The 15,817-nt window shown below is 39.1% G+C and overlaps 1 protein-coding gene across 1 annotated transcript; it reads left to right on the forward strand.

Annotated features, from left to right (window-relative positions):
- Nucleotides 1–640: 640 nt before the first annotated feature.
- Nucleotides 641–11,191, forward strand: arsh (arylsulfatase H). The gene is made up of 11 exons (XM_005918330.2): nt 641–881; nt 1,519–1,671; nt 3,429–3,550; nt 3,661–3,783; nt 4,061–4,263; nt 5,385–5,605; nt 7,614–7,750; nt 7,998–8,135; nt 8,315–8,474; nt 8,632–8,753; nt 9,829–11,191. Exons 1-11 carry the CDS (start codon nt 877–879, stop codon nt 10,236–10,238), a joined length of 1,794 nt encoding a protein of 597 aa, XP_005918392.1. The 5' UTR covers nt 641–876; the 3' UTR covers nt 10,239–11,191.
- Nucleotides 11,192–15,817: the final 4,626 nt, after the last annotated feature.

Genomic DNA, 15,817 nt, shown 5'->3' on the forward strand with positions numbered 1-15,817 from the left:
CTCAGAGATAGAATGTGGGAAGTTCCATAATGTTTTTGTTGGTAAGCCAAACACACCTATCTTCATGAACACATTTGGTACCCCCCCAAGGCATTACGCCCACACCAACCGTAAGCCGTCCAATTAAACAAAGCAGTGAAGGTGACTATGGAGACGAGGTAGTGACTAATAGAGTTTGCGCCCAACAAGTTAATCAGGTAGAATGATTTCTCATGAAAGGTCTTGTTTTGGTATCGAGATAAAATGAGTCATGAAAAATACAAGAGAATAATTTAGTGTAAAAATATCCCTCACAAATAGATGTTCTGAGGTATAACAAATGCCCTATAAGTCCATGAGTTTATTATATACTATAAAAGAGCTATAGTTATGTTTTTGACATCTATTTCCCATTATAGTTTGCAACATGTTGCATTTCCATACCACTTAAACCACTTAATTCTTTAAACTGGACTGAATAACTATTCATTGATCATAACTTTGAAAAAATAATAGTAGATAAAGATATGTAAAAAGTACGAAGCCCCGCAGGGGACATGGCAGGAAAAAAAATTAAGACGGCAAAAGTTTTGCGAGATCCCGAATTAGTTTTGCGAGATCTCGCAAAAGTTCATCGTAATTTTTTTTTTCTCCCATGTTCCTTGCGGGGCTCCGTAAAAAAGTGCACCTATAAAGTATGAGACAAAAACAAGGGGTGTCGACCAGTAACTTGCAGGCCACAGCAGTTTTTTGTGCCTTTATGTCCTACATTACGGTACAAATAAAGGTTCTGCGCTCATGCTTGAAACAGTACTGTACAGTCAGCGAGGCGGGGCCAACGAATCTAGCTAAGAAGGAACTCCTGTGTTTATGGATTCATGAATGTGAAAGCCCATTATGAGGTGAGTTCGGATGGGAAAGAAATTCTGCTTATCGAGACAACTGCAAATGCAATTGCTCTCACACGAGCTACGGTAAGAGCCCGTTGAAAGAGCTCAAATTAAAACAAAAGACAAAAGGCACCTATCTGATTTCACTTTTGCTCTCCCGACAGTTCGAGCTTCAGAGCAGCAGCACCTATGTGTCACTTTTTTTTTTACACATTTGCCACTGTTGCAAAACACGTATCACAGCAGTAGTCATATTATGGATTCGTTTTATAACCAAAACTAAGAATCGTTATCACGTTGATACATTAAGAAAAAAGGTTTGGTATATAAAATGTAAGACGTGATCCAAAAAACAAAAAAGAGTTGCACGTCACAAGTGAAATCGCAAGAGAGTCCAAAGTGAAATCGTAAGTTTTATTTGCTCGAAGTCCAAAACCTAATACGGAGTCCAGAAATCTGATGAATTCATATAGGTTTTATTTAAATATCGAATAATCGACGTCTTAATCACCAATGATGATAAAAAATACTAACCTTGGGTTCGGAAAATATGTCAGTGTTTCTTTGACCCCTGATTGTCAAGATATGGGGGGGGTCTAAAATCACATATAAGAGAACTTCAGACGTATAACCAGTGTTTTGCTCTCAGGTCTGTCCTGTTGGTCCCTTTTCTCTTCCTGCTCCTGACAACAGGACGTGATGTCACAGGGAAGGGATTTGACCAGAAGCCCAACTTTGTTCTAATGGTTGTTGATGACTTAGGAATTGGTGATATAGGGTGCTACGGTAATGACACCATTAGGTAAGTCTGAAATGTGTGTAGCTGTGTGTTTCGCTCCACTATTCTTTGTTAAGTTTATTTTTTCACCTTTCTAGAATTTCATTACTGGCTAAATAAATTTTAAAGGACATATGCATTTTTAAAAAACCTTCTGTAGTAATTATACACTTTGAAACACTAGCTGATAGTGAGGAACTACAGTTCAGGAATTACTTCAGATCCTTTAGTAAACGTTGCAAAGCCACACCATGAGAATGGCCCATAACCCAAGCAAGTAAAGAAGTCAGGCATTTAATAAAATTACAAGTGTCTGAGCACTATTGGGCATTTTACAGTTGTTCTTGATCTCTTTGATGCACTTCAGTCATTTCCCCACCCATGCTAGCCTTTCTCATTGTGTTCGTGCACACTGCTATTGTCTGCACGTGCACTTCACTTCTATTTTGTTATTGTGTTCATGCATTTCTCCTCTGGCTCTGACAGGTCATCAAAACAGTTTGTCCTTATGTCACTCAGGACTATAGATCTCACACTGACCGTAATGCCGTCCAGCATTGCATTGTTTTCAATCCAATGTTTTTCAAATATGTGTGAAAGGACACAGCCAGTCACACACTGTCAGTGGTAATAGTGAAATTGGCCTTCAGTTGAAAGCAAATATAAACATTTTCTATTCTCAGTCTTGTATCACAGGTGAATGTCATGGCACTGCTAATTACACACAAGCATGAACTGCTCTTTGTGTATAGTAATAATGAAACTGAAACAACCAACAAACTTGCAGATCTTCTCTTAAATGTTTCCATATGGCTGAATTAGTCTTGTTTTCAGTTAGTGTGTTTGCTTTTCACCAAGTAAGGCGTCTGTTGTACAATCTAATGTTTACATATCTGGAGGAAAAAACTGCAGGTTGTAGGCTGTCATAAATATTTGGGAATTGTATTAAACTCTAAACTCTCTTTTAAGTCCGTAATAAAAACGGCATGTAATGTAGTTAAAGTTAATTTTAATCTTCATACCAAATAATATGTCTGTTCATTCAGTTTTAAAGCCATTCCAGACTTTATGTAATGTAGCATTAAAAAAAAATTATTAATAGGCCATATTGTTATCACCACTGTTTAATTTTACAGAAATACAGCTTTCTTAGTTTTGAAAATGTTGTTAAATACACGAATATTTGTGTGTCTCTAGTTTCTTAAAACTGGGGTACATGGAAACCAAAATAATATAATATTATTATAATATTACGTATGACAGATCCTGGTGGTGTAACTTGCAAAAGCATTCGCTGAAGTTAGCACAACCTGTTAACTAAGTGACTTCTCACATGTGATCGTTTGAAAATTCAGTCCCCGCGCCATCATATAAACCCTCTCTTTCAAGTCTTTCCTTGTTAAAGTGCTAAAGGAGTTAATGAGATACTCCTTCACACTACATCCTAAATCCTCATCATCACACATCTTCACAATGGTGATTAGCAGGAAGAAAATCCTGTAGAGGTGATACACACAGTGTGATCTGCTCATTTACTTGCTACTACAATGTGCTAAATGTGTATAATAATATAATACGTGCCATATTGTAACTGATTTCAAAACAGTGCAATCTGCAGCAGGGACAGGCTAAACTAGCACACTTGTCTGTGGCTGATCTCCCATTCCTTTTCAGTCTGAAGAGCAGAATTTCCAATAATCTGAATGTGCATCCAGCCAAAAAAAATGTGTCTCTGTTTAAACTTGATAAGACCCTTCATCATATCTGTTCAATGTCTTTAGAACTCCAAATATCGACAGACTTGCTTCTGACGGGGTGAAGCTTACTCAGCACATTGCAGCTGCTCCACTCTGCACCCCAAGTCGTACTGCTTTTATGACGGGCCGTTATGCAATCCGCTCAGGTAACAGACATATTTACGCTCAGTCAGCAAGTGGCAACCTGGACAAACTCCATGTTCCATATTTGATTAACCTTTTTTGTTTTTTGTGCATGTGTGCATCTATTGACTAGGAATGGTTAGTACAGGGCGTGTCCAGGTGCTGCTGTTCCTCGGAGGTTCAGGAGGGCTTGCACCCAGTGAGACCACCTTTGCTAAGAGACTGCAGCAGCAAGGATACACTACTGGTCTAGTGGGTGAGATGACATAATGTGCTATGGCCCTTTGGAAAATGGCACTTAAAGGTCTGCACACCGGGGATGTTTTATTGAGCACAAGAGGGAAATTTGTGATGACATCAGCATTTCCTCACTTTACCAGTGAAAGTGAGAAAAGGTTGATGGCACTCGCAGCACTTGAAATTCATATGGTTTGCATTTGGTATGCACCGTAACTCATCTGAAGAAACATACCCAGGATTTATGGTTCTGGTATCTCATCTTTCTATATCTCATTTTCATTGTATATCTACAGGTAAATGGCACTTGGGTGTGAATTGCAAACACAGAGAGGATCACTGTCATCACCCGAACCAGCATGGCTTCAGTTACTTCTATGGTCTACCATTCACCCTGTTCAATGACTGTGTGCCTGGAGAGGGCAGCGACGTGCTGGTAGATCTCCAGCACGCGCTCCAAAATTTGACCATGTTGCTCGGAGTTGGACTTCTCACAATCGTAAGTGTGATTTTTCTGTCAGTTTATCTTTGTTTTCGTCTGCACACATTCTTTTTTTCATTTATTAATCCTTTATTTATCCAGGTAAAAATCTCACTGAGATTAAAAATGTCATTTCCAAGAGAGACCTGGCATAATCATACAATTATAATCGTAACAAGAACAACAAGATCATAATGAGGTACATTTTATTTTAAAGAAGTCTCACAGAGGCATATTTACTGAAAATAATGGAATTATAAGAAATCCTGAGGGATACAACATCCTTGTTAGACGATGAGTAAGAAACTGGAAAACAAAGAGTCGTTGTGCTAGTTGCCTTAAAGCAAAATTAACTGATGTGTGTAATCACTTAGACATGTGCTTAAGAGGTTGGAGGGGAAAAAAAACACAAACTGGAAACGCAAACTGCAAATGTGAAATTCAGTTACGCCGCCCAGAAACTTATTCTAGAAAAAAAGAAAAACGTTAACACATGAACGTTTATTGATGGTACCTCACCTGCAGCATTGGTATTCCCAGGAGAAACCAGGGGGTACCAGTTAGCTGTGTCATTAACAATGATTAAAAGCAAATACAAAAACCAGGAACCACTTCATCCTCGTCAAATGTTAACAAATACAACTATTTTCTATTTTCTGTTCTAGTGTGAACAAAGGACACAATGTACTACTTGTTTCACTAAGGGAAAATAATAAACGTTCATGGTAGTTTCTGATGCCATCTAGTGGTTGTATCATGAAGTTGCACAAAAGTAAATTAATAGAGAAGGGTCCCAGGAGTAATGTTTGTACAATAAAATGTCTGTTATGGAGAAAATATGGTTAAATGGCTTTGTTAGAGAGGACTGAGTCAGTTATATATAATCTCTGAAGTTGTAGTTGGTAATCAGGTGTTGCTGGCAAACATTATATAACGAGTACCTAATTACCTGAGTACCTAATTTGTTCTCCTGCGTATAGAACCTAAGGTGAGAAAACCACTAAAAAATCAAAAGGCTTTCTATAAACACTAGAAGTAAACCGGGAATAACTGTGAACATTGTCATTAGGGAAGAACAAACAAACAGACAAATCTTTCTGAATCCAGCCTTTGTGTGTCTATGTGCTACATGTTTTCAGGTGTGTGCCCGTGTGTGTGGCCTTTTTGAAGTCGGCCTGTGGCTCCTGGTACTACTTTTCTTTCTCTGCATCCTAGCAACCGCTGTGTGGTATGTGCCCTTTAAGTTCTTGCCAACATGGAACTGCATCATTATGAGGAACCAAGAAGTAATCGAACAGCCGATGACCGTGGAGACACTGCCCCAGAGATTGCTGGGAGAAGCACAAAACTTTATAAAGAGGTAAAAGTGGTGGAGCAAAACAAATAATCACATGGCTTTTGTGCAGAGACTTTTACTGGTAGTCTTTTGTTTGCAGTCTTATCAAGGAAGTTAACCTTGATATGATGGTTATGTTAGAGTTACAGCTGATTGATCTCCAACAATACTAATAATTTTCTGTTTCCCTTGTGAGGAAATTAACCTTAACATTTGAACTCAGACTGACATCAGTGCACGTTCAAATGATTCTTACTAATTAGGACGTCCCTACCCTCACCTATGGCCACGAGCTGTGGGTAGTGACCGAAAGAACTATGGAATAAGAACGAGATCGCGGATACAAGTGGCAGAAATGAGCTTCCTCCGAAGGGTGGCTGGCCTCTCCCTTAGAGATAGGGTGAGAAGTTCGGCCATCCGGGAGGGGCTCAGAGTAGAGCCGCTGCTGCTCCACATCGAAAGGAGCCAGCTGAGGTGGTTCGGGCATCTGACAAGGATGCCCCCTGGGCGCCTCCTGGGTGAGGTGTTCCAGGCATGTCCCACCGGGAGGAGGCCCCGGGGCAGACCCAGGACACGCTGGAGAGATTATATCTCTCGGCTGGCCTGGGAACGCCTTGGTATTCCCCCGGATAAGCTGGAGGAGGTGGCTGGGGAGAGGGAGGTCTGGGCCTCTTTGCTTAGGCTGCTGCCCCCGCGACCCGGCCCCGGACAAAGCGGATGAAGATGGATGGATGGATGGATGGATAGGACATTCATTATTTCAGATAGTTATTACAGGGATCATTACCAAAATAAATCGTATCAAAATAAATCATAAAACAGGATCTATAAAAAATATTTGAGTTTTCTTCTCTCTTTTTTTTTATTGGATTTTTATTGGATTATGTGATTTTTTTATTTTTATTTTTTTTTATTTTATTTTTTTTGTCCATATCACCATATGTCCATTATTAGTGGTAATGTTAATTATTTTATTTTCTGCCTAATTTTATTTAATTTATTTAATTATAGTTTTATTTTATTTGTTTCTATTGTTAATTTTAATGACCAAAAGTCTCTGCCTCTTAACAGCTTTTCATTTCCATACCCCATTTGTGGCAGCTAAGTAAATTTCAACGTAAGATTGGTCACGGTAATCGGCAGTGTCTACAATGATAACTTTCATATCATCAGTTAACACGACTGGAACATTTTTTATGAAAGCAATGGCTTGAATGAACTCAAAACAAAAAAAATTTACAAAATCTGCAGCTTCTCTCAGCGACTGGGGGACATTTAATGGTGTTTTAACACCTACAGTCCATTTAAATCACTGCACAAATCATCTGTTTGTGCAGATGTGAAGATAGTAATTGCACCCACGTGACAAAAAGAACCCCACAGAGATCCTTCGGAGGTGGTGGTCTATGTCTGGTTCCAGACAAACTCCAAACCGGTTTGTTTATGGTGTGAACGGAATCTGACCCAACAGCTTGGTGTATGCTTCAAGTATGGCCTAAATTCCTTCCTGTAGCCAGGTATGCTTTGAATTCTGAGGCATGTCAGGTATCATAGATGTGCAAAGTACACAAACGGTTGTACGGACTAGCAACTAGTCATTTTTATTTTTTTTATTTTCTTTATGAAAACAAACTAAAACACTGGAAAAAGATGCAAGTTTATAAACTCATAAACTGATTCGCACCAGAATAAATTAACTCTGGGTGTGAAAACGCCCTAAGATTCTTGTGTGTGTGGACCTGTGTTGTTTTGATTCACTTGAACTGTTTTCAACTCATTGAAGCCGTTTAAAAAAAAAAAAACTCTATATAGAGCATCAAATGTCACACAGACAATGCTAGTGGCTTAGTTTGCATCAGACTTCAGCTTCACAGGGCAATTTATGTGAGTGGGATTAGATCATTGTTGGTTATGGTTGACAATGACAGGAAATTGCTTGTCCCCATTGCCATGACAAGAAAACAGGCAATAATTAAAAAGATTAAAAAAAGGCCTTTGAGAGAGTGTTCAACTCCTTTTTGCTGCTCTTTAGGAATGTGGATCGTCCATTCCTCCTAGTCTTCTCATTGGCCCATATCCACACGCCAATGTTTAAAACACCACAGTTTGCTGGCAAAAGTCGGCATGGTGCCTACGGTGACAACCTAGAAGAAGTGGACTGGATGATTGGTGAGTGAGGGTGGTGAAATAAGTGTGCCACCATGTGCATGCAATGTTAAATATTATCCAGTGGCTTGTAGCTTTGTGGCAGTCAGCAATCCATGTTTTTATAATCACGACAAAATATGGCCAAATGTATGAAAGCAAGATCTCAATGAATCAGTTGCTCTGCACCAATTAGGAATCTGTGCAGTTCTTAATTTTCCTTTGAAATCAACCTCATCCTATTATCTTACTATGCTGCTTGTCTTTTTAGGTAAAATTACAGAGACTGTGGATTCCCTTGGCATTGCCAACAATACTCTCATGTACTTTACATCCGATCATGGTGGGCATCTGGAAGATTCTGATTCACGAACTGGGCAGAAAGGAGGCTGGAACGGCATCTATAAAGGTAAACAATGTGTCAAGCTGTTTTTTTGCTGATATTAAATTGCAAACTTTAAAGATTTTATAGCAGGCATTCAGACATTTTTGTAGAATTTTAAATCTCATGCGTACTATTGACAAACAAAACCAAAAAAAAAATCACATTTCTGTGTTTTATTATGTCTCCTGTTGTTTCACATGTAGGTGGGAAAGCTATGGGGGGCTGGGAAGGGGGGATCAGGGTACCTGGCATTTTCCGCTGGCCAGGCAGGCTGAGAGCAGGAAAAGTGGTGGATGAACCCACTAGCCTCATGGATCTGTATCCCACCCTTAAATATTTAGCCAAGGACAAACAACCAGACAGGTATATCAATTCACTCCCACAAGTGCTTTTTAAATTGTGTGTAATTGTATTAACTGAGTCTTGTTTCTTTCCTGTTTTCTTGAAAAGGTTAAAACAGTTTCCGATTGTATTTTAGCCCATCGTTCTGACCTCTTTCTTTCTTGTGATTCTATTCCAGACAATCCGATGGCTATAACCTCATGCCGCTGTTGGAGGGGGAAGTTGCACGATCAGAGCACGAGTTCATGTTCCACTACTGTGGCATCTACCTGAATGCAGTGCGCTGGCACCCACCTGGCAGTAAGTTTACACATATATAAACCTAGAAGATCAACATTTTTGATTCTTTATTCCTTATTTCTTGTTACAGTTAGGGATATTAATGCCAAAAATTCCCAAAGTTTTTAAATAATGTGATCTGTAAATATAAACAAAATAAATTTTAGTGCTCAGTAACAAAAACTTGAAATAGAAAACAGCACTCAGAGACCTCAATTGCTCCCCGAAGGGCAAAGGCTATAATAAAACATTGATGCTTTATCGCAACATGCTGACATCAGCCTGTTTTTTTATTACCACGTGATGGCATTAGCCTACAGTAGTAGCAATAGCTGACGGTGTGTCTGGTGTTTTGGCTAAAGGATAAAATAAGTACATCCATATTATATGTGCTCTTATTATGTCTTATATTGTAAGCTGAATAAATACAGTGAGGGACATAAAAAAACTTATTTCTTATTTCTTAGTGCAGCAAAAACTTTGTCCCACTTCAGAACATCAACTTTGCACAGTTCATCAGTTCATATACAAACCTTCCCTAATATTTGTGTTAGACTCATTAAAATAGATGATTCAGTGATTGTTTTGGCCTTTAGCTGGTTCACTGTTCACTGTAGACTGATTAATATCTAAACTCTAGAGCTGCAACCTTTCCAGCTTCATAAAAATCAATGATTGATGACAGTGAGTTTTTCCAAATCAATTTTTGGGATATGTGCGTCACAGCAGAAGATGGTTTTTGTTTTTTGTGTTTTTTATTTATTTTCTTAGTAAATTCCAACCCTGAAATGTTTATTTTTAAAGGTCAAAGTAAGGCTGTTGCAAATAATTACGTGTCATTGGTTGGACTCTTGACTCTTTTTGCTAATTCCTGACTCTAGTTAGTCATTTTTTAATTTGTTCTTATAGAAAAGATTATTCAATGTAATGGTTTGTGTGCTACTAGTTCAAATTGATGGTTTTGTCATGATTAGGACCTCGATGAAGATTTGACCTGATTTCAGTACATTTCTATATAAAGATAATTTTTAAAAATTCACTTTTTGTCTTGCCACTCTATGTTGATATATCTTCACCGATGTGTGTTTCCATACAGGTGACTCTATCTTCAAGGTGCACTTCTTCACTCCCAACTTTTTCCCCCCGGGCGCCGGTGGCTGCTATGACACAAAGATTTGCCTTTGTCATGGAGAGCATGTGACTCACCATGACCCGCCGCTACTGTATAACCTCTTCCACGATCCCTCAGAGTCTCAGCCTCTGACTCCTGATACTGAGCCCCGATATGCTGAAATCCTTGAGCAGACCGCCAAAGCCGTGGAGAGACATAAAAGCACACTCCCAAATGAACAGGCACCTGCTGGTGCTCATTCAGAGGCCAATACAGCTGAACAGGGCGTCGAATTGCAACTGACTTGGGACAAGATTTTGTGGAGACCCTGGCTTCAGCCTTGCTGTGGGACTTTTCCATTCTGTGGATGCAAAGAGAACACAACTCATATGTAAGAAAGACAAAAGTTGGAACAAACGACTTTGGTTTCATGAAGGTGCTGTTTAAAAAAATCGAATAAAATAGTTTAATAATTTAATTAGTGCTTTTGTTTTTTCATTGGATTTCTAGCACTTTCAGTTTAAAGATACCAATGTTTTGTGTGGAAATGAAGAGAGAAGCTGAAAAATGACTAATTAAATTAATTAGAAATAATCCAGAACCAAGTGTATTAGTGTTGAAGTGGACTAAGGACTCCACACGACTATACCTGTGATACCGTAATCTACATTTTTGGTGCAGTTGAGTCAAGGAAGATTTAGCTATGTAATAATTCAGTGAAGTGAATTAGTGCTTTTAATTTGTATTGGGAAAAGTGGCTTTGTGGTGTAGTGGTTACCACATTCACCTTACATGCAATGAGACAAGTCCAGCTTCACGGGGTCACAAGCTCGTGTAGCCTTAGTGCCGGTTCCAAGCCCGGAAAATGAGAGGGTTGCATCAGGAAGTGTATTTGGCACCAAGTCAAGCGTGAGCATTCATCCACTTTGACAAGCCCTTGAGAAATAAAGGGCATCTTATAATAGGAAAAACATTAGCCGTGCTTGTTATATAAAAGAAGGAAAAAGAAAAAGCTCGGTGAGTTTTAATGATTTTGCCTGCATTCAGTCTTCTGGTGAGGTCATTGTGCTTTACCCTGTCTGTTTTTCGTTGTCTCTCTCTATGCTTTTCTCTTTCTCCTTACTCCAACTGGTCGAGGCAGATGTCCACACTCCCCGAGTCAGGTTTTGCTGGAGGTTTCTTCCTGTTAAAAGGGAATGTTTGTTTATTTATTTGCTTTAATCTACTGTGCCAAGTGTTTGCTTAGAGGGCATTATTGTGTTTTAGAGTCGTTACGTAAAATGGGAAGTACCTTGAGATGACTAAAGTTGTGATTGGGAGCTATGTAAATAAAAATGAATTGATTGTATTTTCCTGTCTTTTTTAAATTTATTTTTAATGAAGTTAATTCATTCATCCAGCAGTGCAGAAAAAGGAGGTAAAACTGCTCTAGAAGGTAATATAGGCTGTGTTCCATTAGGGGGCAAAGTCAGACTGTGTTTGGTTTGGTGAAGCGCTTTCCAGCTTTAAAACAAGACTTAAGGGTTAAGTGTGAGATTATAGTTCTGCCACTGTAGGCTGCTATGCTGTGGAATAATGATCATAATTATTATAATTAGGAATATTATGTATATTTACATTACAAAAGTAAGTCTTAAATACGCAAATGAGGTAAAGTATACTGTATCAACTTCAATTAAGATTTTAACACTAGTCATTACCAGAAATCATTTGACGTTTCCTCGTGGCCTTAAGTCTGTGCTCTCCTCGGAAATCCTCACCTGTGACTCCTTCCTTCCCAACGGTGCCATTTTGGTTACATAATAATACTTTTTGATCTTGCAAACACTTAAAACCCTTTCATTAAGATCAGAGCACAAAGTCATCTGCTGAACTCCAGTGCTCAAGGACACTGAGGCAGGGTGGGTGGTTGACCTAGTTTGGCACGCTCTGGCTCCACAGATCTTCAATAATAAAAGACTTTAAAGACTGTGTGAACTTCTCCATCATCAGTGTCATCACCATTTATTATCTTCATCATCACCACTGTCTCCCTCCAGCAGTGGCTGGCTGTCAAAACATCAAAGTTTGCTACAGCAGCACTATAATTGCTCCCCCTCCTTCTCTCCTCTCTTTACCCACTTCCTTCGTCTACTCATCTCCTCCTCCTTTTTGTCCTCCTTCTCTCCCTCTAGAAATTGAACTTGCGTCTGCGACGAGAGAAATTTCATCATCATCATCATCACAGTAATTGTTGCCATCATGGCCGTAGTATTTACTTCTCTCCCTCCAGCAGAGACCCGTACATCAAACACTCAGCAAGTTCATTACAGTGGCCACTCCATTATGTCTCTAACAGTAAATCATGCAGTCGACCATACATAACGACATTTGGCTGTACATCATAGTTAATGATGGCTTGTGGGGTGGAATGTTACTGGCTGTACATCATGTCACACACAACTACCTAAAAACATGAACGTGCGCGCAAGCTCAAAAGCACACACGCTCCCGAACACGCATGCGCACGGTATATCATGTTTGTTTGGAACAGATCAGTGGTTTTCTGGAAAGGTCAGTGTTTCCTGGGACGCCATAAAGCATTTTTACAACCCACTGCTTGACACACGTAAACATATGTGGAGCATGAAATGATGGGAAAATTGTACGGCAACGTAAGCAAACTGGAAATAGCTCTCCTGTATTAAAATACTAATATCTATATGGGGTGTTTTGGCTTTGGTGATATTGAGCATAAAAGACAACGTTCCAACAATCTGCTGTTGAAATTCAGCTTTATGTCTTGTCAGTTGGTTTTTTTTTTTTTTTTTTTTTTTTTTTTTTTTTTTTTTTTTTAAATGACATCAGAAACAGCAGTATGCGACATTACGTGATGGCAGAGCTTCAGTTCATCCTTTGTCATTTTTTTTTTTTAATAAATAGGACAGGGGGAATGAATGAGAGAAAGAGGGGGAGAGAAGAAAGAAAACCAAAGGGGAGAAGAGACGGTGAGAAGGGGGGGGAAAAATAAACAACTCCTGGGTCACCTGTATGGAGAAAAAAACAAACAAAAAAAACAAACAGAGGAGACAGCAAACAACAAAGAGCAACATAATAATAGAGAAGACAAAGCACCATCACAATAAACTAGCTAGTCATAGATATCAATAGTTACTAAATAATAAACGATATTGTGCAGCACGCAAGATAGACAGCGCACAGTGTGCTTTGAGGCAGCAGCCAAGAAAGCTTGGCTGCTGAAAGGTTTCGTTTAATATTTCAATTTAGAGATATGTCAAATGAAGATATGTTTGTTTATGACATTTAAAATTTCAGTTTTGAAAATGTTCATATGTTGACCATTTCAATGTCACATTATGAAGTGTTTTATATATATTCTGTCCAAAACTGTTTTATTTGCTCTGTTCAAATTAGTTTTTCTATACTGCTGCCTCATTTTTTATGTTTTTACCCCAGCATACGAACAATGCAGCAGATAAAAAGACGCATAATTTATTCTAAATACACTTTTTTGATACCTTCAATTCAGTTACATGTTTTTAGTGTCCATTCACAACAACAATCACTGGATGATAAACACTTGTATATATACACAAAAAGAGACAAAAAAGGTTGTGATTTGATACTTAGGTTCAGAAAAAAAGAAGGGGATTGTGCAGTTCAATGATTATAGAGATGCCACAGTGAAATTACTAAGTTTAGTACCACAGGAGGAAGGAACAGAAACCTATATTAAACCCTTTGCCTACCAGCCATATCTCGCAACTTGCTCAGTGACAGAGGAGGCTTCATGAAGCTGCTTGTAAGCAGATGGATAAACAATTACCAACTGAAAACATATAAGTTGTCCTAGAGCCAGTTCGCTTAGCACCAGTTTTGTAAAAGCAGGACAGTTATTCCATGTGTGATAGTTTATATTTGGCATGATGGGTCTAAGGACAGACCCATCATGCCAAATATGTGTTATTATGCACATACAGAGAAAGACAAGGCAGGGAATCTGAAACCAATACAATACCCCCAGCACAAAAAAGAGCAATGACAGCAGAAAAAGTGAACCTGGGCAGGAGGTGGGTTGCAAAGTTGCTTGCAGGTGCAGCAGGAACAGTAGCCAGGCTAAAGCAACTTTGTGTGTCAATTGTGTGTCCTATATGAGGTTTTGCCAATAGGTTGCACAGAAGAGTGTCAGCTGAACCGTCAGCTAATGTGAAATAGCATTTAGTTGTTACAACAGCTGATGTTATCAGCTTATGTAACAACCATCAGCTGTCTGCATAATCATTACCACCTACCCCCTTTCGACCTTTAATAGCTTCAGTCTAAGCAGACCCATAAACATAGAAGGTGTTTGTTAGCAGTTCAAAGAAAAGAACTGCTAACAAACATGAATTTATGACAATGAATGCAGACTCTGAAACTGTTAACAATATTATTGCTCTGGAGAGCAAAAAACAGCATATGCCATTACATTCAACATTTCAAGTGCAGCACAGCATGTATTCTTTGCTCTCCTATATCAATTTATTCCTTTAATATTTCCTCAAATGGAATTCTAATATTATCAGCCGTGAGTTCAAAGGCCTGGAGCCAAATGACCAGGGAACTGAATCAAACGCACACAGCATAATCGTAAAAAGTGGGCAGAGAAGAAAGCAAAGTCAAGATTTTACAAATGCAATGTTTCCCAGGACCAGCGGCAACATTTTTTTGATCAGTGAGTCCAAAAGAAAACCACTGCTATTCCACCAGTTAGTGGTGACTATCCATTTCTCCTTCTGGTTAATTTATCTACTTATCTCTGAAAACAGGACACATCTGAAAGTTTCTGTGGTTCATCTGCTGCCTGCTGCTCTGATCTGCTTTGTTCAAGTGTGGTTTCATCTACCACAATAGATTGCCATGGTAAAGCAGCAATTACACACCATTACAACACTATTACATTAGGAAGCACAAAAAAAGAAGAGACAGGCAGAGGGAGAGAGAGAGAGAGAGAGAGAGAGAGAGAGAGAGTCACGTTTGTCAATAGATGAGGCTTTTAGTGCAGAAGAGATGTTCGAGCTGCTATTAGTGCTGATTGGATTTGTGTGTGCATTGTGTATGTGTTAATGCAGAGAAAAAGGGCAATATATTTGCATGCATAGCTGTGTGCTTGTTTATACCCCAAATGTCCATGCAGCTGGCACATTTGTGTGCATTACATGTTACACCTAGACCATATGTATGTATAATCTGTGCCAGCAGGACTGGGCACAATTGTTACCACGTGAGATAGGCTCCAGGAGATGAAATGTCATCTCTGCTGGGGAACTTTCACTGCACACAAACATGCACATACACTCAAACTCGTACTGACTCTAAGCCTTTCTCAATCTCTGCATGTCTGCACGTTGCCCTTGTATCTAAATGTAGATCTTATACTGATCCCAAAGACCTGCAGCGAAGTGGTGCTGCACAAGACCATGCTAGGTTTTTGTATGCATGTGTATGTGTGTGTGTGTGTGTGTGTATGGTGTTGCAGAGAGTCTGTGGTTTAAGTATGTGTCATGTTGTATACCATATGTTTAAAATTACCTCTTGCAGGGGACAAGTCTCCAGGCAGGGAATAGAGTATTTGTAGTGGCATGTCAACAGCACACACGCATATCCTTCTTTACACACATAATTAAACCATAAAGCTTACACAGCATGCACAAGCACACACAACCTATAGACACACATTTTCTCACTAACGAAGTATAGCTACTAATGACAAACACTTTCAGTCATTAATGCGCTCATCTACACACACGGCTTTAACATCTAGCTCCTCTGATGAGAGAAGATGGTGCTGTAAATGGGGTTTGATGAGAAGCAGATAGCTAAATAACTGGGCTAATAGGGCAATTGCAACCCATTACACATACATACACTGTACTTAACCTCTCTTCCTGTCCTTATGCCTCTTAAACCAACAGAGTTTGGCTGTAGCACTTTC

The sequence above is a fragment of the Haplochromis burtoni genome, unplaced genomic scaffold (assembly GCF_018398535.1).
Source record: "Haplochromis burtoni strain Fernald_Lab_line unplaced genomic scaffold, NCSU_Asbu1 Contig_29, whole genome shotgun sequence".
Classification (NCBI taxonomy): Eukaryota; Metazoa; Chordata; class Actinopteri; order Cichliformes; family Cichlidae; genus Haplochromis; species Haplochromis burtoni.

Bases quoted from the DNA above. Each gene is read 5' to 3' on its own strand.
- arsh (XM_005918330.2), top strand. The intron at 1,672-3,428 runs GTAAGTCTGAAA...CAATGTCTTTAG, and splicing joins TACGGTAATGACACCATTAG to AACTCCAAATATCGACAGAC. The intron at 8,475-8,631 runs GTATATCAATTC...ATTCTATTCCAG, and splicing joins AAGGACAAACAACCAGACAG to ACAATCCGATGGCTATAACC.